The sequence below is a fragment of the Onychostoma macrolepis genome, chromosome 06 (assembly GCF_012432095.1).
Source record: "Onychostoma macrolepis isolate SWU-2019 chromosome 06, ASM1243209v1, whole genome shotgun sequence".
In the NCBI taxonomy this organism is placed as follows: domain Eukaryota; kingdom Metazoa; phylum Chordata; class Actinopteri; order Cypriniformes; family Cyprinidae; genus Onychostoma; species Onychostoma macrolepis.
Window position 1 is genome coordinate 33,618,680 of NC_081160.1, and position 27,513 is coordinate 33,646,192.

A 27,513-nucleotide genomic window follows, 5' to 3' on the forward strand; every position below is an offset into this window, starting at 1 on the left:
GGAAAGATTATGTTTATTCTTATGCGATTGCTTATTTATTGTATTTTTCATTTATTTACTTATTTTATGTATTCTTTTTTTCTCTCTCTTTTGAATTTTCGTTACTAGTATTGTTTGGCAATCCTTGAATCCCTGGCTTTTTTCCGTGGCATGTTTTTTCACGCTTGTGACCCTGCAGCACAGAAGCAGTCATAAGCAGCAGCTATATCTGCAGCAATAGCCAACAATACACTGTATGGCTCAAAATTATACATTTCTCTTTTATGCCAAAAATCATTAGGATATTAAGATCATGTTCCATGAAGATATTTTGTAATTTTTATTAGTAATATGCATAGCTAAGAACTTCATTTGGACAACTTTAAAGGTGATTTTCTCTATATTTAGATTTTTTTTGCTCCCTCAAATTTTACAAATAGTTGTATCTCAGACAAATATTGTCCGATCCTAACAAACCATACATCAACAGAAAGCTCATTTATTCATCTTTCAGCTGATGTATGAATCTCAATTTTCAAAAACTGACCCTTATGACTGGTTTTGTGCTCCAGGGTCACATTTGTATTTCCTAAGCAAGTGTTTAATAATAAAAACGGTGAGAGTAGTACGCTAGTACGCGGTTCCGAGTATATACTACACATGCAGTGTGTGAGTATGAAGGAGGCGCCCTCCACCGGCAGCATGCGGAACTGCACTCCCTCCGCTTTACCCAGAATGCACCGCTCACTCTAAGCACAACACATCGCCATTTTCCGCGAAAGGGCGCTTCTCCGCGGAGTAACTGGGTCATAAGACAGACGGGAAAATACTCGAAGCGATCATCACTACAGCCGCCGATCCGAGCTCGTGGATCCGCCCGCCGCCATCGCATCGACCGAGAGCCAATGATCGTGTTCGTTTGGGCCGCTCGTATGAAATATTGGATCGCGGGCCCAGGCTGAGGCGACACCGATCACTAGCGAACCAACACCAGCAGCGCTACCACACAGGTACCGTTACCGCGGAACCGAACCCTCTCCTGCTCCGGATGGACGGATCAGCTCGAGCTCGACTGACACAAACACGCTAAAGATTCTCACGATTCTGCTTCAGTTCGGATTAAACGACCCGTCTGTCGTGGTTTGGCCGCCTCGGGTCGCTCTGTGACGGTCTGCAGATGTTTAGCGGAATGCTCGCGCTGCTCTGAGGCTGTCAAGATCCACGTGACCATAACAATCACGCGACTCGTCCAATTAGAGCTGTTAATCCATTAAAAATATATATATTTTTTGCTGTTTTTCTGTTTAAAAAATTATATATATATATTTTTTTAGGTCTGGGTAAAAAATACCGGTTTCTTGATTTTAATCGGTTCTCATTTTTACAATTCAATATCGGTTCTTAAATCCCAAGAATCGATTAGTTTAGCCTGTTTTCAGTCAAAGCATGGAACATTGTAGTGTGGCTCCCATCCAATAAGCTTCGCTACTTTTGATATGAAACAAAATCTCAGATTTTAAAATTCCGTACATTTTATTAAACAATAAATGCAGTTTTGGCGTTGTTTAATGTGGAGTGACAGATCGAGAGAAGTGTGTGTGAACTGATCATCTCCTGCACATTAACACAGTTTCACATCTGAAATCCGGATCCATGTAATCGTTCCATCAGTGTTTCAACCGCGCAAAGATGTCGCTAACAGCTTGTAAACAATGTGACGTCATGCCTATCGAAGCCCGTTTCCGCCACTGAATAAAAAATATAAAAGGTAATTGCGACTTTTTATCTCGCAATTCTGACTTTTTTTCTCGCAATTGTGAGTTTATATCACGCAATTCTGAGAAAAACCGTCAGAATTGTGAGATGATTCTTTTTTTACATTTTTTTTTTATTGAGTGGCAGAAACGATAACAACACATTTACCTCCGAAAAAACATATTTGGTGTCCATAAACTCAGCTAGAAAAATGAACTCTAGGGAGGGACATTTTTCTAAATATATGCACCATATAACATTCATTATATATATTTTTTTACTGTTATTCAATGTTAAGGCCTAATTTATGTTTGAATAAATCCGTCAAGTTTTTATGACAGTCGCCATATAAAACAATAATAATTAGAGTAGAAATATTATGTAATTGTAACTTTATTATTATAAAAACTTCATTGAGTGTAATTTAAGTGGTTGTATACAAATCAGTTAATTTTACCCTTCGATATTATAGTAAAGTATATGTTATGTTACAGCATTAGTTGAGACATAAAGATTATATATTATAAATATGCAGGTTGACTGTTCATTAATATTAATGTCTACAGTGTTTTTCTCATGCATAGCTGGGGCTTGAGTCACTGATGATGGAGTCAGACGGGCGTTTTCACTTTTCTTTTTGTGTTAATTTAATTAACGCGCCAGTGTGTTTGTGGCAGTTGCTGTTAATCATCGTGTGTTTTCAGATGAATAAGACGATCTCTGCAGATTTAATCACAGGTAGTTAAAGACTGAAGAATTGAGTTAAATAAACTGGAAAAACTGGCAGCGACTCCTGAGAAATACAGCTGTGTATATGTAAACATTCACATGGGCTGCGTTCTCTATAACACACTAACACACTTCATGTACTACACTGAGGACTGAGATACTATCCCACAATGCAATGTGCTTGACATGACCTTTCATTTTCAGTATCATTATTTTCTTTGCTCATTATTTGATCTGGTTTTTCACTAAATTGAATTAAAAAACCCAAATAATAGTTTTTGTTAACTAGAAAAAATATTAACAAGATGCCTCGGACTGACTTAAACATGCAACGTGATGCGGTCATGTGACTACAGTGTAGCATACTTCTGTTTCTAGTATGCGTACTTTTCTTATATATATATATAGTTTAGTTAGTCTTCCTTGTTTCATGTCTGCAGTAGAGGGCATGGCGCTACAATATAAACAAACAAGTAGTGCTGTCAAATGATTAATCACGCTTAATCGCATCCAAAATAAAAGGTTTTGTTTACATAATATATGTGTGTACTGTGTATATTTAATATGTATCTATAAATACACACACATGCGTGCATATATTAAAGAAAAATATTTTAGGTTTATATATTAAATATATGTGACTGGAGCACAAAACCAGTCATACAGTAAGGGTCAATTTTTTTTTGTCAATTTCAGGATCTGATAACAATAAATAATCTTTCCATTGATGTATGGTTTGTTAGGATCGGACAATATTTGTCTGAGATACAACTATTTGAAAATCTGGAATCTGAGGGTGCAAAAAAATCTAAATATTGAGAAAATCTCCTTTAAAGTTGTTCAAATGAAGTTCTTAGCAATGCATATTACTAATCAAAAATGAAGTTTTGATATATTTACGGTAGGAAATTTACAAAATATCTTCATGGAACATGATCTTTACTTAATATCCTAATGATTTTTGGCATAAAATACAAATGTATAATTTTGACTCATACAATGTATTGTTGGCTATTGCTATAAATATACCTGTGCTGCTTATGACTGCTTTTGTGCTACAGGGTCATATATTTATATATAATAAAAATTATATAAGTGTAAATATTTTGAAAACATACTGTATGTGTGTATTTTTATAAATATAATAAATTTACACAGAACACACACATTATGTAAACAAAAACTTTTATTTTGGATGCGATTAATAACTCCAGTATGCAGTGTGTAGTGAACTAATATTGCATTCTGTGCATAACCCCTTTTAATGTGTGCCTTTAGAATGAAAAGAGGACAGAAGGAAGGTGATAATGCGGAGGAGGGCGGCGGGAAGGTGTCAGGGCCGGGCCCCGGGGCCCCTGAGCTCTGTAAGCGGCTCCGGTGGGGCGACTCTGAGGACGGGGCGGTGGACTGGACGCTGCTGCCCGAGGAGATCCTGCTGCATATCTTCCAGTACCTGCCTCTGCTGGACCGGGCCTTCGCCTCGCAGGTGTGCCGCGGCTGGAACCAGGCCTTCCACATGCCTGAGCTCTGGAGGTGCTTCGAGTTCGAGCTCAATCAGCCCGCCAGCTCCTACCTGAAGGCCACGCACCCTGACCTCATCAAGCAGATCATCAAGCGCCACTCCAACCACCTGCAGTACGTCAGCTTCAAGGTGAGACCACCAACACAGGTGCTCTGTCACTGCAGCTCGATCCGGGGGACGCGTGTTCTTGACGTGTGTGTGTGTGTGTGTTCAGGTGGACAGCAGCACTGAATCTGCAGAAGCGGCGTGTGACATCCTCTCTCAGCTGGTCAACTGCTCTCTGAAGACGCTCGGGCTGATCTCCACTGCACGACCCTCCTTCATGGAGCTGCCCAAAGTACGTCCCACACACACACTCAGACAGACACACACACACACACACACACTCAGACAGACACACACACACACACACACAGACAGACACACACACTCGCTCTCAGTGCTCTGAATGGAGTTGTCCATCTCTCAGGTCTAGAATCGGCTGTTGTTTTGTCTCCTCAGTCTCACTTCATCTCGGCGCTGACGGTGGTGTTCGTGAACTCGAAGTCTCTGTCGTCCCTGAAGATCGATGATACACCGGTGGACGACCCGTCGCTCAAAGTGCTGGTGGCTAATAACAGCGACACGCTGAAGCTGCTGAAGATGAGCAGCTGCCCGCACGTGTCTCCTGCAGGTCAGAGCCAACATCCACCAGATCCAAACACAGAAATCACTTTCATGGCATGTTTCACACTGAATGAACAAAAAAAGTTTATTTGAATATTTGCATTTTGCCCGTGTCGAGTAACCGGCAAAATACCGGAAGTGGTGCATTCCACGGATGAGAATAGGCTGCGTGATATATTAAACCCATTTAAAAACCATAATAAAGCATAATGGTTCGCTACGATTCATTTAAATAAATTTATGCAATGTAGGTTTAATATGCGCTTTAATTATTTACATGCGTGTAGGTTACGTGCGTGCGTCTCAGAGCGACTCCGTTCACAGTAAACGCTGCTCCGCACAAACTTTTATCATTTACACGTGTGGAGCGTCTCAAACTCTTCTCTGCATGTTGCTGTGAGTTTGGGTTTATTATAACGTTCATCTGGGAACGCAACATGCACCATTTCATCAGATTTGTAAGGTAAATTATTTATAAACCTATGCGCAAACACAGGAGAATACATCAATATGCTAACTGTTCATCGCAATTTCAAAATAAAAGCTCAAACCCTCGCTCTGAGTTTACACGTTTTGATGTCCACATAATACATTTAGTCAATATTAAACAAGATCGCGCAGTAAAGTGTAAAACAATCGTCAAGCCGTTAGCGCCCTCTGCAGCCCTTTGTTACAATGCGTACTGTACATTAGCTCTATCGTTGTTAATAAATTGTGTTTTTTAACAATTTTGTTCAATAAAACCATATGATTATTTGCTTTTGATATGTTATTTGAACTGATTATTATTGTCTCATTACTATTATGTATGTATTTTAAGTAATTTTACAAGTTATTGTTCACTTAGGTCTATTTTTATTACCACAAAAAAATGTAATTGTAATTATTCGATTAATCATCCGAATAATCGACAGATTACTCTATTACCAAAATAATCGTTAGTGACAGCCCTAGTCTCTAACTAATGGCAAATTGAGTCAGTTTGTTAAAATGGACTCTTTGAACTGGAAACAAATCAATGAAAATTAACTATATTATCGTCCATTAATAGTTTGAATTATAGTACATCCAACTTTAACTTGCAAGTTGCATACATACAGTACACTCACCAAAAGCAATACTATATATCAAATATCAACTGTGTGATTTATTTATATCATTGCAAAATGTAAACTATATGATCGTCCAGCTCTAATCTGCGAAATGTGACTACAGGATATGAAGACTTAAATATTAACATCAGAATTTTCTGTAAAGTTGCTTTTAAACAATTTGTATTGTGAAATATGCTTTATAAATAATTATGACTGATGTTTGAATCACATGCTATTACAACAGAGTTTGTAGGGATCGTAATGTGCCTAATTAACACTGTGAGCGGCTCGGAGTGATTGTGAGTCATCAGAAGATATCAAAGCTGTGCTTTAGCAGGAAGTGCATGTTTACAAATCAGCAAAAGATGAACAATATTATCGTGAGTTAAACTAGACTTCTGCATGTTTGTAAAATAGCACAGCTTTTTAAATATCTGAAAATACACTCTTAACATCACTCAGTCAAGCATTATAATATGATATTATGATAATCAAGTATTATGTAATGATAGAATGATAGTAATTTTAACTGAACGTAGGACTGCTGGTGGTGCTTAAGATATTGTTGGTCATTCAGTGTTTCTGTAAAAAAAGGAGGAAAAAAATACAAATAATACTGATAAGATAATAATACTACTACGAATTCTACTACTAAGAACAATATAAATCGCACTAAGGATTATTGAGCTGCCAACTTGTCAGTGAAGCAGGGTTCTGTGATCAGCAGTAAATCTCCAGAGAAACTCCAAATACGCCCCGCAGGAGACGCCTACAGCGCTCGCTGAATACACGGAAGATTGAACTGCTTCGTCTTATTATAATTTTTATTATAATAAAGTATATTTATAATGCAATGCCTTTATCGCTGCTTAGAATGCTATGAAATATGTTGCGTGCCTTATTCTGTGTAAGAACCTACAGAAGGGTTTATATCAAACACTCGACTGACGTTATGAAGTGAGTCTAGAGTAAAAACATGTTATTAAATGTGGTATTTTCAGAAGGAGCAGCATTTACTACACAGAGCCGTAGTTCACTGAGAAGCTACGCAAACGGCTGTCATTATCGCAGGACGATTTCATAATCGCGCAAGTAAATTGATGCCGCTTTATCTGAAAGCGCATGATGGAGATTTACTACTGATCACAGAACCGGCTTTACTGATGAGATGCGCGTGACTGTCGCAGTCGATTAATCGCGCGGGACACTTGGTCCTGACGTGTTCACTAGTGAGACTAAAGGCCATTGCACACCGAGTCCGAAATTTTTGCATGTTGAAAAATAAATACGACCTCACGTCGTGTCAATCACGTTATTATTATTATTATTAAAGTGAACAATTGCAAATCGCTTAATTCACGTGATGTGTGTACTGCGAGGCGTCTTTGGTTTCCTCTTTTTGTGTAATTTAGATGGAAAATGTGTGCCTTTGTATCGCTCGAGTCACTTATCAGAAGTTGCCAAATAAGTTTTAAAAATAGCTACATTTGTTGCTAGGTGCTCTTGGAAGAAAAAGTTGCTAGGGTAGTCTGAGAAGTTGCTAAATTGGCAACACTGCTAACGGCGTGTGTTTGTGCCGCAGGTATCCTGTGCGTGGCGGATCAGTGTCACGGTCTGCGCGAGCTAGCGCTCAACTACCACCTGCTGAGCGACGAGCTGCTGCTAGCGCTGTCGTCCGAGCGCCACGTTCACCTGGAGCACCTGCGCATCGACGTGGTGAGCGAGAACCCGGGCCAGCAGTTCCACTCCATCAAGAAGAGCAGCTGGGACGCCATGGTGCGCCACTCGCCCAAGTTCAACCTGGTCATGTACTTCTTCCTGTACGAGAACGAGTTCGGGCCCTTCTTCCGCGACGAGGTGCCCGTCACGCACCTGTACTTCGGCCGCTCCGTCAGTAAGGAGGTGCTGGGCCGCGTGGGGCTGACCTGCCCTCGGCTGGTGGAGCTGGTGGTGTGCGCTAACGGCCTGAGACCGCTCGACGAGGAGCTGATCCGCATCGCAGAGCGCTGCAGGCAGCTGTCGGCCATCGGCCTGGGCGAGTGCGAGGTGTCCTGCAGCGCCTTCGTGGAGTTCGTCAAGATGTGCGGCGGCCGACTCACGCAGCTGTCCATCATGGAGGAGGTGCTGCTGCCCGACAGCAAGTACGGGCCGGACGACATCCACTGGGAGGTGTCCAAACACCTGGGCCGCGTCTGGTTCCCCGACATGATGCCCACCTGGTAGAATCACATTGTGTGTTTTTCTACATTTGGAATCAGAAGCAATGAAGCGTTTACAGATGCACTTCAGACGCTCGCCGCGTGTTTTCTACTCTCTAGTCGCCGCGACGGACACGTGTGCTGGCCAAAATAATTACAACACTAGTATTTTCACCATCTATAAAATGGTTTAAAGTCTTTTGCTGTAGTGTGTCAGTAACTGTGTCTCAAGACGCTTCAAGAAACCTCCTGCGAAGCTCCTGAGAAACTCTGCTCGAGTGCAGCGAGGACAAAACCTGCTTTAAACACAAAGCATGCTCACAACAAATGTGGATTTAGTTTAGTTCATAGAAGCTAATTAGTCAATAAAATCTATTTAAGACATTATTTTTGACAGCATCCTCATTTTACAGCTTAAAGTGCCTCAAACTGTTCACAGCGCTGGAGCTTCGCAGGAGCTTTCTTGAAGCAGAGACACAGTTCTTCTGGATTTAGTCTCAGTTTGTTTAGTCTTGTCGTTCCAGACAGACTGATGATGATCAGATCAGACAAATCTCTCTGGATTATAATAATTAATGTCTAAATGAATGTTTGTAAATGTAAACTGATATTTCCTCCTGACACACTGCAGCAGAAGATAGAAATAACTGACTCAAAACCATTTTTCTAGCTGAAGATACTAGTGCTCTAATCATTTTGGCCAGCGCTGTGTGTAAATGTCCGTGTGGTTTTCACTCTCAGCAGCTTGTTTGTTCTTGCTTCGTGTCGGGTGGATCGGCGTCTGATGAAGGCGAGACCTGGATTTCAAGCACTTTTACCAAATGAAGTTTCAGCTCGAGGCCAATCGGACCATGTTTTGATTCTGTTATATTTGCTGTTGTTGTTCATTCCAGATGGAAGCGAGTGCCGCTGTGTTCAGAAGCGCTCGTGACTCATTCTAACTAGGGCTGCACGATAACGGACTATTTAGCTCAAAAATATAATCGCAATTGTTGTTGTTTTGTCAATTTTTATTATTTGTAGTATAATATCAGAATTATAATAATGTAATTGTTATATTATTATAGGGTACTCTCATATAACCACAAATCAAGAGGACATGGACTCGCATGGTTTGCAGCTTCAGTCGCAGCAAACAACAGACATGAGCAGAAATCACTAAAGTACACGATTGCTTGATAATGAACGCTTGTGGAAGCTCGTTACTGGCGGTCGGCCGATATATATCACTTTTATTTATTCTAATTAATATTTAAGAAATTTGAAAATGATAAATATGTAAATAAAAAATATTTATTTTGGATGCGATTAATCGTTTGACAGCACTAAAAATAAACAGACTTGTACTTTAGATGACAATTGCTTGATTCTGTAATCCTATTACAGTATTTTTCACCAGTAAAGAAATATTTAAAAATATATAAATAAAAAAATAAGTAAACGCTGTAAGCACTCGGTGTTCTGGGAAGTTTGTGTGGATTGGGAATCATGTTTTTTAGATAAGATAACACTCGTTTTACGTTCAGCACACAGTGAATATGACATGAATATGAGAACACGATCATGCAGCAAACACACTTCACAAGATTCGTCTGCAGGGTTTGTGAAATTAAATGTTCATTAGTCATATTTGCTGAATGCTGACGGCAAACGAGAAAGTATTATAATGTTTAATATAAAACGTCACTATAGTACTTTTTGTATACCTTTTAATTCCTTTCTTTAACATTCTACCTGATTATTAGACAGAGGTGTTTAACGAGGACAGCGAGCAGTGAAGAGGGAGAATGAGCGCTGTGTGCCGTCAAAATAAAAGTCATATCGGCCAAACAGAAAAATGTATTGACTGATGACAATATTTGAAAAATGCTAAATATCGGCCGATATATCGGTCAACCACTACTCATTACCAATGCGAGAACGCAAATGCCTAATTAAAAGGAAGCATTCTCAGGATAAATAACCAAATATTGCACGACTATGCTTAATATAATCAAGAAAAGCAGAAATTGTGCTCATGATTAAAACGTGATTTATCGTGCAGCCCTGTTTCTGACGGTCAGAGGGTTGGTTTGTCTGGAGTTAGAGTGGATTTCTCGGTCACAGACGAGAATGAAGACGCTCATTTCATCAAAGCTTGATCAGTCGTCCAGTTTTTCAGAAAGAATCTCCAGATTTCACCGTTTTCTGCCCGATGATGAAGATGAGGATGCCGTCAGCTCTTGTTTTCTAGTTTTAATGGCAGGCGCTGAGGGAAATCGCTTTGTACAGCGTGTTTTTCTGCATAATTAGTTTGATTGGTTTTCATCATACAGAAGTTTCAGACGTGTTGGGCGTGATTTGCGGTTGTTTGGCGTCAGATGCTCGTGTTTATTCCTGGTGCTGGTTTCTGTTGGGCTGCGTCTCAAACAGACGAGATGGATGCTCATATCTGCGGTGGATGTTAACGCTTCTGTCAGTGCTGCTCCTTCGGTTCATTAGTTACCAAGCAATATATTACAGACATGGACGCAGATCCCATTCAGATCATTTCCCTGCACTTTATATAGAAATGTATTTTAGAAATGTATATATGAGATTATCGGTTGTCAATATTTCTCCTGATGATTCATTTTATTATATTATTTTCATTGCAGTAAATGAATAGAGATATAAGCTTGTCATGAAGAGTCATGTTGTTCTTACAGGCGTTTAATCGCTCGTTTTTATGTATTTGACTGCATAGAACTTTATCCATAATGACAAAAACCAATGTGGTGTCAATGTTTTTGTTGTTGTTTTGGAATAAACTTTTGTGAATGTAAGAACTGCTTCAGTTTGTGTTATTGGAGGTTTTATTGACATTGGAGTAAATCCACAATTCAGTAATCTCAAATTGTTTCACTATCATTCGAAAAGTAGAGAATTGCACCTGCTGCTTCTCAAAATCAATTTTTGTGCGTCTTTTCATTCTTGACTTCCTGCTGAATGATGATGCGTTTCCTCTCCGTCACTGACGGACGGACTGAATCCTGTCCTTAACCTCAGTCTTAAGATATTTCTGGGTCATGTTTGGTTTAAAATGGTTGCAAACATCCTCAAAGGTCAACAGACAAAACCATTTTAAACCATTCTTTATATAAAAACAATTCAAGTTCATTTACAGTTCAAAAAGAAGAGTTTAATAGTAAAATTCATTCATTATCTTCCGATTATTTAGGCTCGTGGAGCTGAAGAGTGTTGTGTTTGAGAAGCGGGAGGTCGCGCCGGCTCTCGATTGTCCCAGATGTGTCAGAATGAAGGCAAACCGCTGGCTGATTTCACACAAAAGTTTGCATTTAACCAACTAGAAACTAGGCTACAAGAAAAACTACTTCTTAAGCAGTGTTGGGAAGGTTGCTTTGGAAATATAATGGGTTACAGATCACAAGTTAACAGATAACCATTTCAGTTACTTTATTAAAGTAGTGTAACTGATTACTTTTCTAAAGTTTTCAACTGTTAATCAATTCAAACATTTACACCAGACGGGGTTAAACTTAGTGACGTTCTGAAGTTCAATACAGATTAAATATCAGAAGAAATCATTTAATAGCTAAGATACTGTTTTTGAAATCAAATCTTTGCATAGCTATGACAGGAAACACTGGCATCTAACAATGCCTTGGAAAAAATAATAAATAAAGCATGCACATAAACCCAAACAGGAAATAAAACAGTTATGGAATAAGCACGTGTCCTAAACTCCTGAAACATTGGTGTCTCGTATTTTAGAGCAGTTCATGCAATTTAGGAAAGAAATCAATTAAAACTGTGTGTGTGAAAAAAAAATCGTTAACATTTTCATAAGTAACTGTAATTAATTGCACATTTTTATCAGTAACTGTTTACAATTACATATATTTTCTAATTAAATGATGTAATTCCGTTACATGTAACTAGTTCCTCCTCAACACTGTTCTTGGACACAACTCTCGTGTGATGGGATTAATTAGTGAAGTGTTTACAGGAGTCTGAAAAACTCTTTAATTCAACGAAGGGTTAGGATCTTTTTCTTTCTGGTAATTTTAGTAAAATGCTTTTATCCACAGAAACTTTATTATTGTTACTGAACCACTTAATTACGGATTCATACAGAATCTTTTATTTATTTATTTATTTTCATATTTTTAAGTACAGTGTTTAGTTTTACTTAATTTCTGACTATGTTCTGATATCATCACAGTTAATGATCATGTTTAATAGAAATGATGCCAATAGATATTTTTAACATTCTATTAGGTGTGTGTGTGTGTGTCAATACAGACCAGCACTTCCTGTTTCCGCCTGTAGACACGCCTCCTGAGAGCATCTCTGTGGCTCCAGATGATGCCGGTTTATGATCAACAACATTAATCAACCCACGACAGGTGATCCTCATTCCTCCCAGCCTCAGCTGTGACGAGGAGCAGATCTCCAGGTGAAGAAACCGACTGTTATGATGCAGATGATCTCAGAGCCACCAGACATAAAGTCACAAAATACAAGTGTGATTTATTTCATGGGGTTTTAAAATTCTGCTCAGCCGCTCATTGGCTGCGAGAGTCACGTGAGAGTGAGATCATTAACATGAACGTGTACGGTTAAAGAGCACAAGACAAAACCTGCATTTTAAGCCTTTGAAAAACCAGCAGCTCTTTTTTGTGTGTACATATATATATATATATATACAGTGAGGGAAATAAGTATTCAACACTTGAACAAATTTTTTATTAAACACATTTCCAGTGCAGCAATTCACATGAAATTTTGACCAGATGTTGGTATTAACTCAAGAAATCTACACAGATAAAGAAATCATAAAATTACAATCCATTAAAAAGAAATATTTAATGAAGCGAAATAGGAGAAGAAAAAAGTATTGAACACACAAAGAAAAAGCAGTACACCAAGGCAAGACAACAGCTGATTTCACTAATTAGTTAGAATCAGTAATTAGAATCAGCCAGGTTATTACAGGTTAATCAGTTAGAAAAAGCCTTCCCCACCTCCGAATGCAAGTATACAAACATCTCATGATGGGTAGAGGCAAAGAGCCGTCCCAAGACCTTCGCATCAAGATTGTTGTGCTGCATAAATATGGTAGTGGTTACAGACGGATTTCACAGCTCCTAAATGTTCCTGTAAGCACCATTTGGTCCATTATACGCAAGTGGAAAGAAAAAAACACCATCAACCTGCCACGCAAAGGAGCTCCTCGAAAGATTTCTGATCAGGGAGTCAGAAGAGTAATCCAAGAGCCAAGGACCACTCGGAAAGAGCTACAGAGAGACTTGGAAGCAGCAGGAACAGTTATCAGAGAAAACTACAGGCAATGCACTCCACCGCCACGGCCTCCGTGCACGCTCACCTCGGAAGGCTCCGTTTTTGAAGAAAAGGCATGTTGAAGCTCGTTTGATGTTTGCTACAAAACTGTTGGACAACCCTGTGAATTACTGGGAGAATGTAGTCTGGTCAGACGAGACCAAAGTTGAACTTTTTGGCAATAATACCACACGCCATGTTTGGAGGAGAAATGGCTCTGCGTATGACCCTAAAAATACCAACCGTGAAGTTTGGAGGTGGAAGCATCATTTCACTTTATTACACATAACTTTTTTATGGATTGTAATATTTCTTTATCTGTGTAGATTTTATAGAGTTAATACCAACATCTGGTCAAAATTTCATGTGAATTGCTGCACTGGAAATGTGTTTAATAAAACATTTGTTCAAGTGTTGAATACTTATTTCCCTCACTGTATATTTATATTGGTACTGTCAGAATTAGCGCGTGAATGCAGGCGATTAAGTTTTTCAGTTTAAAACAAGTTAAAAATATTTAACGCAGGGGCGGAGCTAGGGTTGGCCACCCCACCCACAACTGCTGTTTCTGTCACTTTTTCTCTTGACAAGAAGTGCATTTATTCAGTCTCAGAACGTCTTTACGCCCACATCAAACCGGAGACATTTCAGTGCATGCAATGTCGTGGTCAGTTAAGTCATGAAGTTACCAAAAAGGCGATTAAAGCTGCCTAAAAACTGCATGCATGTAATATATTTTATATGAGTCACATTTAAGATCATGTCTCTGAAATGGTTTTCCAAACTGTCCTGGAGCCCTGCACTGTCTCCCTCAACACACCCGATTCAACTCGTCAGTTCATTAGTAGAGACTTTAAGACCTGAAGTGGGTCAGAAAAGGTAAAGTGAGTTGAGAGAAAATGCATTGTGTGTCAGATCCGCGTCACGTTCAGCAGCGGCAGCTCTTAAAGTAATAGCAGCCAAATAACCAGCTGCAGTGGTGTCTGTTCAACAAAGAACAAAAGAGGAAATCAATAACTTTTATATAGCTTTAAGGATTCATCTATGTTTAATTTAGAATTTAGTGTTTGATAATTTCAATTTCTGTATATTTCTGCTGAAAGGCACACCCAGATAGCAAATTGGTTGTGGGCCTTATCTGGTTGAATTTAGGCTGTTGTAATGGCCCACATACCACCACGGCCCAATCCCCTCGATGGGCCTTAAAGGTGGGGTATGTAATTTTTCAAAAACGCTTTAGAAAACTGAGTCGGGGCCGAGTAGCAAAACAAACTTGTAGCCAATCAGCAGTAAGAGGCGTGTCTACTCATGATGCAGGGCAGAGAGCTCAGTGCACTGGACGGATATTAGCCGAGCCGAGCAACAGAAAGATAGAGGAAAACGTCTGCGGAATGATAAGGCAAGAAGAAGATCGGATCAGCTTTCCAGCGCTGGAGAGAACTCAAGGAGCGGAAGGCCTGCGATCGGACGCCGAGGTTGCTTTGTTTCTTCTCAATAGGTGAGTAACACCGTGTCTACACCGGACCGCAACAGCTAAAGTCTGCCTACACTGGACGCAATAAAGCACCCGTTGAAAATCATTTGAAATTTGTGTCAGCACGTCATAATTAGAACGTGGCAGCAGTTTTCTGTCTGGGATTTGTCGCGCCGCGCCGCTCGTGTAGACACGGTGTAACATTGGTTTTGCTTTGTTTCACAGAACTAATCATTTCCTGGGTTGTGTATATCTGTGGGGCGGAGCTATCGAAATAGGGGCGAGACCCTTTTGGGGTAGAAGCGTGTTTGTTTTGGTGATTTCAAATATCAACATTGGCTTCCAGAAATCGCTTACCCCACCTTTAAGCTGCTTGCCTAAAGAATACCAGAACCATGCCTGAAGCAGACCAAAACCCTCCCAACAACTCCACAGTGTCCCCAGAAATCAGCCATAACTGGCCCACACCAGTGCCGGAAGCCCCCGATATCAGCCGGACAAAAGCCAAACCGCCACCACCTTTACCCCAGAACTCAGCCACAACTCATCCAGAAGCTCCAGAAGACAGCCATAACTGGACCGATATTCTGCCAAAACTAAACCAGAAATTACCCTATATAATATTGTGCTAGGTATAATAAAAGAACAAAACAACACAAATGCAGTATAGTGTTTTATTGATGCAGAGGGAAAAAAATCTCAGCCAGGTAACAGTAAAAACAATGGGAAAAAGATAAACCAATAACACTAGAATAAGGCAAAACTAAATCCTAGGTATCCTAAATATGACATTTATTATAATGGGTTTATGTGAAGATTGTTTTAAGTTCACTTAAATAAGAAGTAATTTTTTAAAACTCTAATAAATGTTAAAATTGATAGCTCTCAATACTGTAATGTTGAATGGCTATAGTCAATGGTTACATATTAGGGGGGGCAATTTTATAGAGACATCAGTAGTGTTGGTATCAGTGATACCGACCTTCAGTCATAAAAAAATGCCATTAAAGAAATATTAAAAATATACTGTCTTTATGTTGTTTGTACATTCATTTGAAGATTTAATGTGAAATGATTGCAATATAAAGTATATTTAAAAACTTTAATGTTAGGTGGAATTAATCACTATTAATCTCAGAAAAAAATGTGATTAATTAGTTAATTTAGTTAGTTTAATCGATTGACACAGCACTAATTTATATATTTATATATAAATATATGTATATATAAATATATATATATATATATATATATATATATATATATATATATATATATATATATATATATATACACATGTATCTATGTATATATATATAAACCATATGTATGTGTATATATATATATATATATGCTTGATAGAGCAAACCCTATCGGCTTTTATTGCATCTGTATGAACTGTACAATATTTCTACGCTTGATATGAATTTGTGGTTCAGTCAGTGATGAATGTGATAAATCAGGATCGTAAAATTGATGCTTAGTCTGCGAGCCCACTATTATTCAACGAGAATCTTCACTGTTCGATCTATTGCTCTCCTGCAGCATTTATTCAGTAAGAAAATACACGAATCCTAAGGAAAAATCGCAGAAACTCTGACGTCATCGCACGGTCAACCAGCATGCGCCGCGACGCCGGTCTGCCATTGGCCGCTGGACGGGAGAACGGGATTTCTCTTGGCAGATTAGGAAACTGAGCGCCGTGGGCTCGAAGGCGCGCCCTTCTGCCGACATCTTGGCTCAAGCGGCTCGACGAGCGTCTGTGAGAACATCCGGGGAATCGAGCGCACCTCGGCGGCCATTGCGGCTCGGCGTGCGGCAGCTTCATAACCTTGAGAAGGCGGAGCGTCAGCGCGCTGGACTGGAGTAGCAGCGGAGCAGGAGGAGAGACGCCGAGGCAACGGAGAGCTGCAGAAAACCGTTACACGGCAGCGCTGCTTTACCTCACCGCTCTAACGGGAGATCAGGGCGTGTACCGGCGCGTCTAACGGACAATGATGAGCGCGGTCGGACGGGAACCGGAGCGGCGGCGGCGTTGAGCGCGTTTTTTACGTTTGAGGCGGATCGGCGGATCGGCGGGATCTCGAGCGTTTGGGCGCATCAGCGCGGTTTTTTCTCGGTTGCTCGCGTCACATTGACATTTATAATTTGAAGCGGCAGATTCCCGGAGCGTTGCGACCTGAATCCCGGAGCGTTGATTTTCCCTGACATCATCATCATCATCATCGTCGCTCGGTGTGAACGGACATCTTCGGTGGTCGTCGACGGGAATCCGGGGGATTTAACGTTACAGGATCCCGGTGTCGCCGCTCGGATTCTGACATTCGCGGCGCGTTTCTGAGGGAAAGCGGATCTTTTCCCGCGGATCTGTCGGCGGGAGTAACGGTAACGTTATGGCTGACGACGACGTGCTGTTCGAGGATGTGTACGAGCTCTGCGAGGTGATCGGGAAGTGAGTGATCCAGTCTAATCAATCCAAGCTAATCAATCATTTCACCGCTGAGGCGTTTTCCTCCGGTTCTCTTTGTCTCGTGTGTTGACATTTTACTGCTTCAGGTTCAGCTGGCCGAGTGTGTGTGTGTGTGTGTGTGTGTGTGATTTGACACTAAGATTCATTGATCAGTCACTCTTCATACTCTGTGATTTGTGGTTTTCACCTCAGTCTCGTGTGAGGTTTCCTCTTGTAAAGGTAAAATGTGCCATTTTTCTCTTGGTCTTTGCGCAGATTTGTTCTAATAATTAAATGATTTTTCATTGATTAGTATGAATCTGGCTGATGGAGATGGAGAATGAACAGCAGGCCTGTGTGTGTGTGTGTGTGTGTGTGTGATCTTATACTGCTGTTTATTAGGTAAGACACAAGTTGGTTTGTAGATTTCAGGTAATTAGTTTAGTCTATTATTTAATTCAATTGAATGGATTTGTGTTGATTGTGTGAGCTCATCTGCATACATATGAGCATCATCTGCTGTCTGACAGTCATGTGTGGGTCATATTTGTGTCCCTGCAGCACAGAAGCAGTCATAAGCAGCAGGTATATCTGTAGCAATAGCCAACAATACACTGTATGGCTCAAAATTATAAATTTTTCTTTTATGCCAAAAATCATTAGGATATTAAGTAAAGATCATGTTCCATGAGATATTTAGTAAATATCTTACCATAAATATATTCAAAACTTCATTTTTGATTAGTAATATGCATTGCTAAGAACTTCATTTGAACAACTTTAAAGGTGATTTTCTCAATAATTCGATGTTTTTGCTCCCTCAGATTCCAGATTTTCAAATAGTTGTATCTCAGACAAATATTGTCCAACAAACCATACATCAATGGAAAGCTTTCAGATGATGTATAAATCTCAATTTCGAAAAATTTGACCCTTATGACTGGTTTTGTGGTCCAGGGTCAGATATGATAGACAGACAGACTGCTCTTCTTCATCGCCGGTGGATCTTCTGCGGGTGTGAATGAAGTGATCGAGTCGGTCTGGGTGTAATTCACCATCACTGCTGTCTGTCAGCTGATCAATGTACAGCCAGTTTAATACACCGCTCATAACACTGTAACATTGACATCTGTGACTGTTTTGCATCTAATATGGGTTCATGGGTTCATCTCTCATCTGTCAAACCAACCAATTATATTTGACATAAAATACTGAAGCCTGTTTTTAGGAAGAGTTTCTTCATTGGGACGTTATTTTCATGACAGTTTCCCTTCATATGTTCACATCATTACTGTAAATGGCAAGTATTTATTCATCATAGAGGTAATTTGTTGTGCAGACTTTTTCTAATTAAAAACATTGTACATTACAGTAAAAATGCTGAATTACAGTAACGAGCATCTAATGAGAAGTCAAACATCCAGACACATTTATATAATCCTAATGTTCTTAAAAATACTTTTGAGTTCTTTGTCCTAAATGATGTTGGATTTTATTTGTCTCTAAATATATGAATGAATTCACTCATTGTGTCATTTAGGGTACATTTATACAACAACAATCATATTAAGAACAGAAAAAAATGTTTTTTTGTTTTTTTTTGCGGTTCACACACAGATGCATGAAATGCTGTATTCATGCCGGGTCGGTAGTTGGCAACGTCACTTTGTAAAGAAACACTACATGCTCGTGCACATACGTGTTCTACTCGTGCATGCCTATAGACACATGCATGACATCACTGTTTTCACAAACAATAATGGTATCATTTTCAAAAGCTTGTGTTTTCAAGCCCCTAAAACACTTGTCATGTGAATGAACGGTCAAAACGCATTAAAAGTTTTGCATTTTTAGTTGAAAACGGTGTCGTGTAAACGGCCCCTTAGACTGAATGAACTCACTTTTAATCATTTGACACACAGCGTTTGTTTTAATAAGAATGCTTAAATCATTGATTAATGAAGCGCAGCTCATGAAGACTCGGAGGGTCCCGTCGGAACAGAACGCCAGCGATCACGTGATGAACTAGTTAGTGCTGCTGTGGTTAAACGGGTTCAGTCTCGCTTCACTAGTGCTGGTTATGAGATTGGGATGGAAAGCGTGCGAGACACTCGGTATAATACTGTCGATCTGTCAGAGTCTGACTGGATTTAGATGTTCTGCTCCATGAGCTACAGATGATCACAAGAACCCAAGTCCTCAGAAGAGACTGTGATTGATCTCAGCAACTCAAGAACTGAACGATTGGGGTGCTTTTGCAGGGCTCCAGACTGCCACCATTTTTTCTGCCGTTGTGACTAAATTTTGTGAGCAGTCACACTGGCGCGACCACCACGTTGTCCAACTCATAAGTGCTGCATATGAGAAACATCAAATGACAAACAAAACAAAACCGTAATGAAAACGCGCTACTCGTTTGAGCTGCGCAGACTGTTCATCAGCTCGGATCGAGCGCAGCGCAAGCAAACTTGTCTGAACTCAGAACAGCTTTGCTCGGGAGCCATTGATTTGGCGACACTGTTACAGCACAGCGCTGCGAGATCTACTGAGAAGCATTCATATTCTGCACAGAATTCTGTTATAAACAGATCAAACAGCGCTGATGTAGAAAACCAGAAGAGGTAGTGCTAACTATAACCGTGGTGTTGTAGCAGAAATAGTCGAATGTTATTACATTATTCATTTGTAGGGTTTGTACAACCTTTTTGAGAGAGAAATTCAAGCAATTTTCAGTGACTTTCAAGCATTTAACACAATTGTTTCCAGCACTTTAAAGCTCCAAAATGATCCAATTTGAATGTTACTTTTAATGGGATGACCAAAATATACTGTGGTGAACAAACACTTGTAAAAATATATATTTTTTAAAAATACATTAAATCCTAATGTATTGTGATGTAGCCCTGTTTGGTGATGGCTTTCAGTGGTGTGTTGGTTGGGTAATGTCAGACAGGCCTGCACTGAACACGCAGTGAAAGTCACTACTCATCTAAAGTCTAATCCTGATCTGATGTCACCAAAATACACATCCATGAATTAAACTGTAAGTAATATGATGAAATCCTGCTCACATAATGAAGATGTGGAGCAATTGTCCTGCTGGTGTTTCAGTAGGGTTGGGAATCGAAAATCAGTTCCAATTCCAGAATCATAGACTTAAGGTCAGGAATCAGATACTTGTTATAAAATTAAGATTTCAATTCCATCTATCAATTCCTGTGTGTGCATCTTTTGTTTTTTTAAGTTGGTGAAAATGGGCTGTTAAAAAATGTTTTTTTTTGTTTTGTTTTTTTCTTTGAATCATTCATTCAAGAGATTGATTCAAAAACACTGATTCATCCAGTAATGAAACAAGTGAATCTTGAGTGAGTCATTGAATCATTCCATGCATAAATTCCATGAGATTTTGTTTACTTGTATAATATTTTTCTTCAGAATTGTGAGAGAACTACATCCTCCATTAATCTATTTATCCAGAATGGTGCGGCTCTATTTTGCACACAAACAGCTCTTAATCGAGTCCAGTTTTTATGCAGCCGGCTTATTTTTGTTCATGGTGTTCAGCAGCAATTAAATGTTTTGCAAAAAGAAACACAAAATAAATGTTTGATATCCGAGTGTTTGACTTGTGTTTGATATCCAAGTGTCCAAGTGTTTTTTTTTAATCACATTGGAAATGAAACTGGGAATTGATAAGAATCGGAATCGAGGAAGAGTCACACGTGTGCGTGAGATCCCAGCGTCAGCATTGGCCCATGATGCACTGCAGGACTGAACAGGCGTGATGGTTGTTTAGGATCAATGTGTCTGCTGCTGATCAGGATTAATGCAGCTGATAATCTGATCAATGAGCTCCTGACAGGAACTGATGGACTCCTGCAGGTTCCTGAAACATCAGCATTTACTACAGTAAAACTGTCTGAACTGTGTTACACTCAGGTGTATCTCCGGTGGATTATTGCTATTGTAAAACAGCAGTTGCAATAACATTACACTTATTAATGATGTTAAATATTTAGTCTGGCCAGTACTGAGACTTCAGCATCACGGCGTCTGACTCTAGTCTGTGTTTGTCTGGTTTAAGAGGCGTTTGGACGAGGCTCATCCAGTCTGTTTTCATGATTCACTGACCTCTGAACAGTACAGTATGTTTATAATAAATGAAGGACAATTAAAATCCCGTTGGTTATTGATGTGGAGCGCTGATTTCACTCACACATCAGATCATAAAACATGATGAAGCAGCAGATGTGTGTTTGTGCTCTGAGGTTTGATTGGTTCAGTGATGTCGGGGCGCTTGGCCATTTTTAATGTTCCTAATTATTTTTGAGTGATTAATATGTATTGTGTTTTGCAGAACCACTGTTTTATTTATTTATTTTTTTTAATTGGCCGCTGTGACATAAAAACACCAATGTCGTATTTTGGAGCTCATTTCAATTAGGGATGTAACAGTATGAAAATTTCTTATCACGATTATAGTGACCAAAATTATCACGGTTATCAGTATTACGGTATTGTTAAAATGAGCTGGAAATATTCAAAAAAATACTGACACATACAGTCATGGCTAAAAATATTGAGACCCTTGATAAATATGATCAAAGAAGACTGAAAATTAATCTGCATTATTAATCCTTTTGGTCTTTTATTTAAAAAATTCACAAAAATCTAACCTTTCATTGGATAATACGAATTCAAAATGGGGGGGAAATATCTTTATGAAATAAATGTTTTTCTCTAATACACGTTGGACACAATTATTGGCACCCCTAGAAATTCTTATGAGTAAAATATCTCTGAAGTATATTCCCATTCATATTCACAATTTTGAGCACTCTAGGGTGATTATGAACATGAAATTATCCAGCCATAGCTTCCTGTTTCACAGAAATATAAATAGGAGGGAAAACAAAGCCCAAAAAAACTGAATATATTTCTGATGTGCAGCAAAAGATAATAGAGCTTCACAAATTAGTGAAGTGGCTTTAAGAAAAGAGCTAGAGCAGTGAAAATTCCCATTTCCACCATCAGGGCAATAATTAAGAATTTCCAATCAACATAAAATGCTACGAAACTGCCTGGAAGAGGACGTGTGTCTATATCGTCCTAATGCACGCTGAGGAGGAGAGTTTGAGCGGCTAAAGACTCTCCGAGGACCACAGCTGGAGAACTGCTGAAAATAGTTGAGACTCGGGGTCAGAAAACCCTAAAAAAAAAAAAAAAAAATTCCCCTTGCTCATCCAAAAACAAACTCCAGCATATTCAGTTATCAGACACGACTGGAACTGGCTTCTATGGTCAGATGAAACTAAAAAATGAGCTTTTTAGCAGCAAACACTCAAGATGGGTTTGAAAAGTACCCCATGTGTACAATGAAATATACTGCTGTATTTCTGATGTTGTGGGCCTATATTTCTGCTGGAGGTCCTGGACATCTTGTTTAGACGCATGGCATCATGGATTCTATCAAATACCAACAGATAAAAAATCAATAAGTGACTGACTCCGTTAGAAATCTTATAATGGGCCATGTTTGGATCTTCCAACCGTACAATAATCCAAACACAAACCTCAAAAACAACACAAAAATGGGACACTGAGCACAAAACCAAGCTTCTGCTGGCCATTCCAGTCCTCTGACCTGAACCCTGCAGAACATGAGTGACCTGAAGAGAAGAAGCTGTGAATCTAAAGGGTCTGGAGTGATTCTGGATGAAGGAATGGTCTCTGATCTCTTGTCAGGTGTCTCTAACCTCATCAGACATTACAGGAGAACATTTAGAGCTGTTAAACTGGCAAATGGAGGTTTCAAAAAGTATTGAATAAAAGGGTGCCGTTAATTGTGGCCAATGTGTATTAGAGAAAAACATTTATTTCATAATGATATTTCCCCCCCATTTTAAAATCTTATTATCCAAGGAAAGGTTAGATTTTTGTGAATTTTTTTAAATAAAAGATTAAAAGGATTAACAATGCAGATTAATTTTCACAGCCTTCTTTGATCATATTTACCAAGGGTGCCGATATTTTTGGCCATGACTGTAAATCACTTCACCAAGTTTTATATTCAAAATCAACAAACAACAAATAAAATGAGTTTTTGTTTGCATAAACACTAAAACAATAACATTACCAATAATGTCCGGGTTTTAAATGACAACTTGACCGACAGCAGTTTATCTAATAACATATTCAAATATATAATGTAAATGTTCAAATAAAACTTTGAAAAAGTTTAATAAAAAGGTAAACCTCACATTTCAGCCTTTAAATAAAGAAAATAAGTCAAAATGATAATTGATTAATAAATGATTATATGTATTTTATCTGCTCCATAAATAATGGGCTCGGTGCAGTAGATGGCGAGTGTGTGCATACTTACTTCTGGTCTTGCGACATTCGCATTTACTGTAATGGAAACTTATATGAAACTTAGCTAGATAGATATAATTAATGTTTTTCAAATTAAATAGCGGATAGTGGTATATCAAAGTCAAGAGAAAACATCCTCCCTACATTATTGCGTTCCTCTGTGTGGAAATTCAACAAGATAAAGCGTGGAGATATGCGCTTCAGCGTCAGTCTACGGAGATCTCTTCATTCAAACACAAACCACTCAAACGTGCAATACTGTACTGTACATTTTCAAGAGTTGGTTTTGTTCTGACTGCCATTTATAAGATCATAAGGTTTGCGACTGTCAAACGAGACGCTCAGAGATTTTTGTTTTAACATAATTTATAACTGTAACTACAATTTAACATAGGCTAATGTAATTATGGTAGGTTTGCATTAATTAAATAAGTGTTTGCATTTCCCTGTGTGTTTTTATTAATATTTGTCTGTTTTGTGAAAGATCTGTTGCATAAATCTGTATATGTCTATAAGCAGCGCATGTATTTTTACGATTTCTTTTGCATTAATTATCAGATAAAACAAATCTTTAAATAAGTCATGTATTAGTTGTATCCTTTTACAGCCCGTTTTTTTTATTTATTTAGAAAATATGTTTGGTGCAAAGTTAACTATGTGTAAAATATTAAAATATGTTGTGAAAATGATGAAACAAACTGATGCATGTGTACAATTTAGCAATGAATATTTATGAAGATCAATGACAGCCCGTGTCTCACTAGGTAAATATTTCATTTTAAAAAATTTATGTAATACAAACACTTTCGAGAAATAAGAAATTTGTACATTAACATAATTGGTAAGGGAAAAATCCATGAGTTCAACTTTAATTTCGTGAACAGTATTTCATTGATTCACCCAAACATACGCAAGTTCCAAATGCACTGGCACAGTTAACATTATAATCTAGTAATAATAGCAATGTAGAACTTATTTGCATTTGAAGTGATATTATAAATCCTGTAAACATATACAGAAGGTAATTTTTCTCTGCACTGGCGTTTATCACAACCGGAAGTATCTATGCACACACTCTAGACCGGAAATCCAAGATGGTGGAGATATGCAACTACCCCATTCTAGATACCTTATCCGAATTGTTTTAATGTGTAGAATCCATATTAGCTTGTTATTCATAAAAGGGTCAAAATTTACAGCAGGGGATGAAAATCCGGTCCGTTTTTTGGCCAGACAGAAACTGCACACAGACCGAATGTGAATGTGTCTCTGTACATTTATTTATCCTAAGTTGTTCAAATCGCGTTAATCGAATCCAGTTATAATGATAATTAAAATATGAAACTAATACTATCCGTGGGAAATTTTATCATGATTTATCAGCAAACCAGTAATCCATAAATCCCTAATGTACATATTGAAACCTTTGGCATGTTCTTGTTCCTTACACTTAGAACTGAAGTCCAAATGGATTGATCCAGATTTCTCAAGGTTTAAGCTTAGTTTCTAATTTGAAAGGATTTGAGTCTCAGCTCTAATGTTTTTAATGGGAATCTAGATAAGCTTATAGTATGCATAACATTTTAACTTTGAGACTAGTCTTTAGTTATTTATTTGACTACTATTGGTTGAAATTCCTCTGACTGGTTAGAGTTAACCATACCTGGGGTTGATTATTGAAGCAGAGCCTGAAATGATCTGTTTTCAGTCCTGTATATCAGCATTCAGAGCGAGTGGAGTATCTGGGCAAAAGCCTACTATATTCCTTAATTCATGCATTCGGGAAATGGAGTAATTATGATTATTATTGACATATACTGTAGCTTATGCGTGTCAGTGGTAATCATCAGGGGGCTTCAGCAGACACACGAGGGGGACCTAATACATCTTAAAATTATTTTAGTTATATTAATGTAATATGTAAAATAAAGATGGACCATAAAACTGTCATGTAGTTTTCATTCAGTGCTGTCCTGATGAAGCTCTCATCTCCATCTGTTCCACAGACACAACAATAACTGAACCACACATGATCTCCTGATAGTGATTGTTCCTGTTCACGTGTTTTGTGAGAGATGTTCATGAGTCTCGGTTTGTTCTGAGTTGTTCAGTTAAACTCTTTCATCAGGAAGATCCTCCAGATCCTGCACATCGAGGAACTCAAACACAACTATTGCAGAAGCTGCAAACGTTCCCTGATGCTCAGAAAGGAAACCCTACATTAAATCAGATCACCTAGATGTCTATAGCGCTTTATACAATGCGGATTGTTTGAAAGCAGCTCTGGTTTGCGTTCACACTGGCTCGGTGTTGTGTTGGATCAGCTAGTTCGGTGTGATGTGATGTGGACGGTCACTGATGTGATCGCAGGTCACTAATGGCTCGTCACAGCAATCGCTGAACCTCTTATTAATGATTCAACACGTGAAAGCGGATACTACACCTCAAAAACCCTCTTAGCCTCATCCATATTTCATGGAGTCATTATGATGGTTGAACCGGATCATGGTGAAAAAGTGTCTGAGATTCTGCTGTAGTGTTTATACCGTGGTAGATTATTAACAATAACATCACAGCTTACAGGTTTGGACTGACTTGAGGAAATAATCATTTAATTTTTGTGCACTGAGCTGGAGTTGGGAAGCATACAAAATTTACTTTTATTAACAACATTAACAGTTATATGAAAAAATTATATATTCTACTCATTAAATGTAATATTATTCTTTTTAAGTGACTGACAACTTTTAACCGATTATAAAAGGAGCGCTCTTTACTTTGTGTGATTCAGTTGCAAATTTAACAAAAGTTTTCCTACTTCATACACACGAAAAGTGCAAAACTTTGACAACATTTGATTTCTTGACGATTTGATCATTTATAATAGTAATTTTATAATATCAAAATGGAAATAAATGATGAATAAGTAGTCAGTAAGCTGCCATCTACTGGTTATAGTGGTAAACCTTTTGTTTATTTTATTTTAAATAAGTGTTTGTTTACCCCGAAGGATATTTTGGTCATCTCATGTAAAACAACATTTAAATTAGGTAATCTTTAGAGCTTTAAAGTGCTGGAAAAGGTTGTACAAACCCTGAAATGAATGAAATGTAATAACATTCGACTATTTCTGGGGCCTGTTTTCTACATCGGCGCTGTTTGATCTGTTTCAAACTGAATTCTGTGCAGAATTTGAATGTTTCTCACTAGATCTGGCTGCAACGTTACTCACTCTGCGGCGAATTCAAACGCTTCTCACTGGATCTCGCAGCGCTGTGCTGTAACAGTGTCGTGAGATCAGCATTGGTTCCTGAGTAAACCTGTTCTGAGCTCGGGCAAGTTTGCTTGCGCTGATAAACGGTCCGCGACTAACAGCTAGCGCGGTTTCGTTACGCTTTTGTTTTGTTGGCCGTTTGATGTTTCTCATATGCAACATATGAGCTGGATAACATGCTGGTCGCGCCAGTGCAACCGCTCACAAAAATTAGTCGCACAGACAGAAAAACTGGTAGCAGTCTGGAGCCGTGGTGTGTGAGCTGGTATCAGATGATGATTGTTGCTCTGTCTGCAGTCTGTGTGTTGTGACATAACGGCTCCTCAGCTCAGCGGTCAGTGGATCATGTGACTTCAGAATTGAGATGTTTTGTCCATAAATAACCCATTGAAAGCTGAATCCAGCGCTCCAGTGCTGGCCTGTGCTGAATCTCAGAGCTTCATCCGCTGGGATGTTTTCCATGTTATTCCTAGACTCATTGCCTGGTCCGACACAGGCTGTAATTGTAGCTGCGGTTCTGCTGTAATTTGCCCTGTCTGCTTATTTTCCTGCATCTCTGTGCGGCGTGGGCCGTTCATGAGGATCCGCTGGGTTCCTCTGAGATGTTTCTGGAGGTCTGGAAGGGTTTTGGTTTGCAGAGCTTAGAGAAACTGAAGGTCAGACCATCTGAATCCTG

At 38.9% G+C, this 27,513-nt stretch overlaps 2 protein-coding genes across 7 annotated transcripts in view; both read left to right on the forward strand.

Annotated features, from left to right (window-relative positions):
- The first annotated feature begins 694 nt into the window (after positions 1–694).
- fbxl3b (F-box and leucine-rich repeat protein 3b) lies at positions 695–10,750 on the forward strand. Its single transcript, XM_058778786.1, has 5 exons — positions 695–989; positions 3,742–4,114; positions 4,200–4,322; positions 4,487–4,658; positions 7,328–10,750. The coding sequence occupies exons 2-5, from the start codon at positions 3,743–3,745 to the stop codon at positions 7,966–7,968; spliced, it is 1,308 nt and encodes a 435-aa protein (XP_058634769.1). The 5' UTR covers positions 695–989; position 3,742; the 3' UTR covers positions 7,969–10,750.
- Positions 10,751–16,561: 5,811 nt separating this feature from the next.
- Positions 16,562–27,513, forward strand: part of caskb (calcium/calmodulin-dependent serine protein kinase b) — a 60,456-nt gene continuing 49,504 nt past the window's right edge. For 2 of the 6 annotated variants that reach the window (XM_058778204.1, XM_058778208.1), the window contains exon 1: positions 16,563–17,191. In XM_058778204.1, the coding sequence (XP_058634187.1) occupies positions 17,133–17,191 (59 nt within the window). In that variant the 5' untranslated portion in view covers positions 16,563–17,132. Of the gene's footprint in view, positions 17,192–27,513 lie in introns of all 6 variants that reach the window. The other 4 variants (XM_058778207.1, XM_058778206.1, XM_058778205.1 and 1 more) reach the window with 3 other exon arrangements.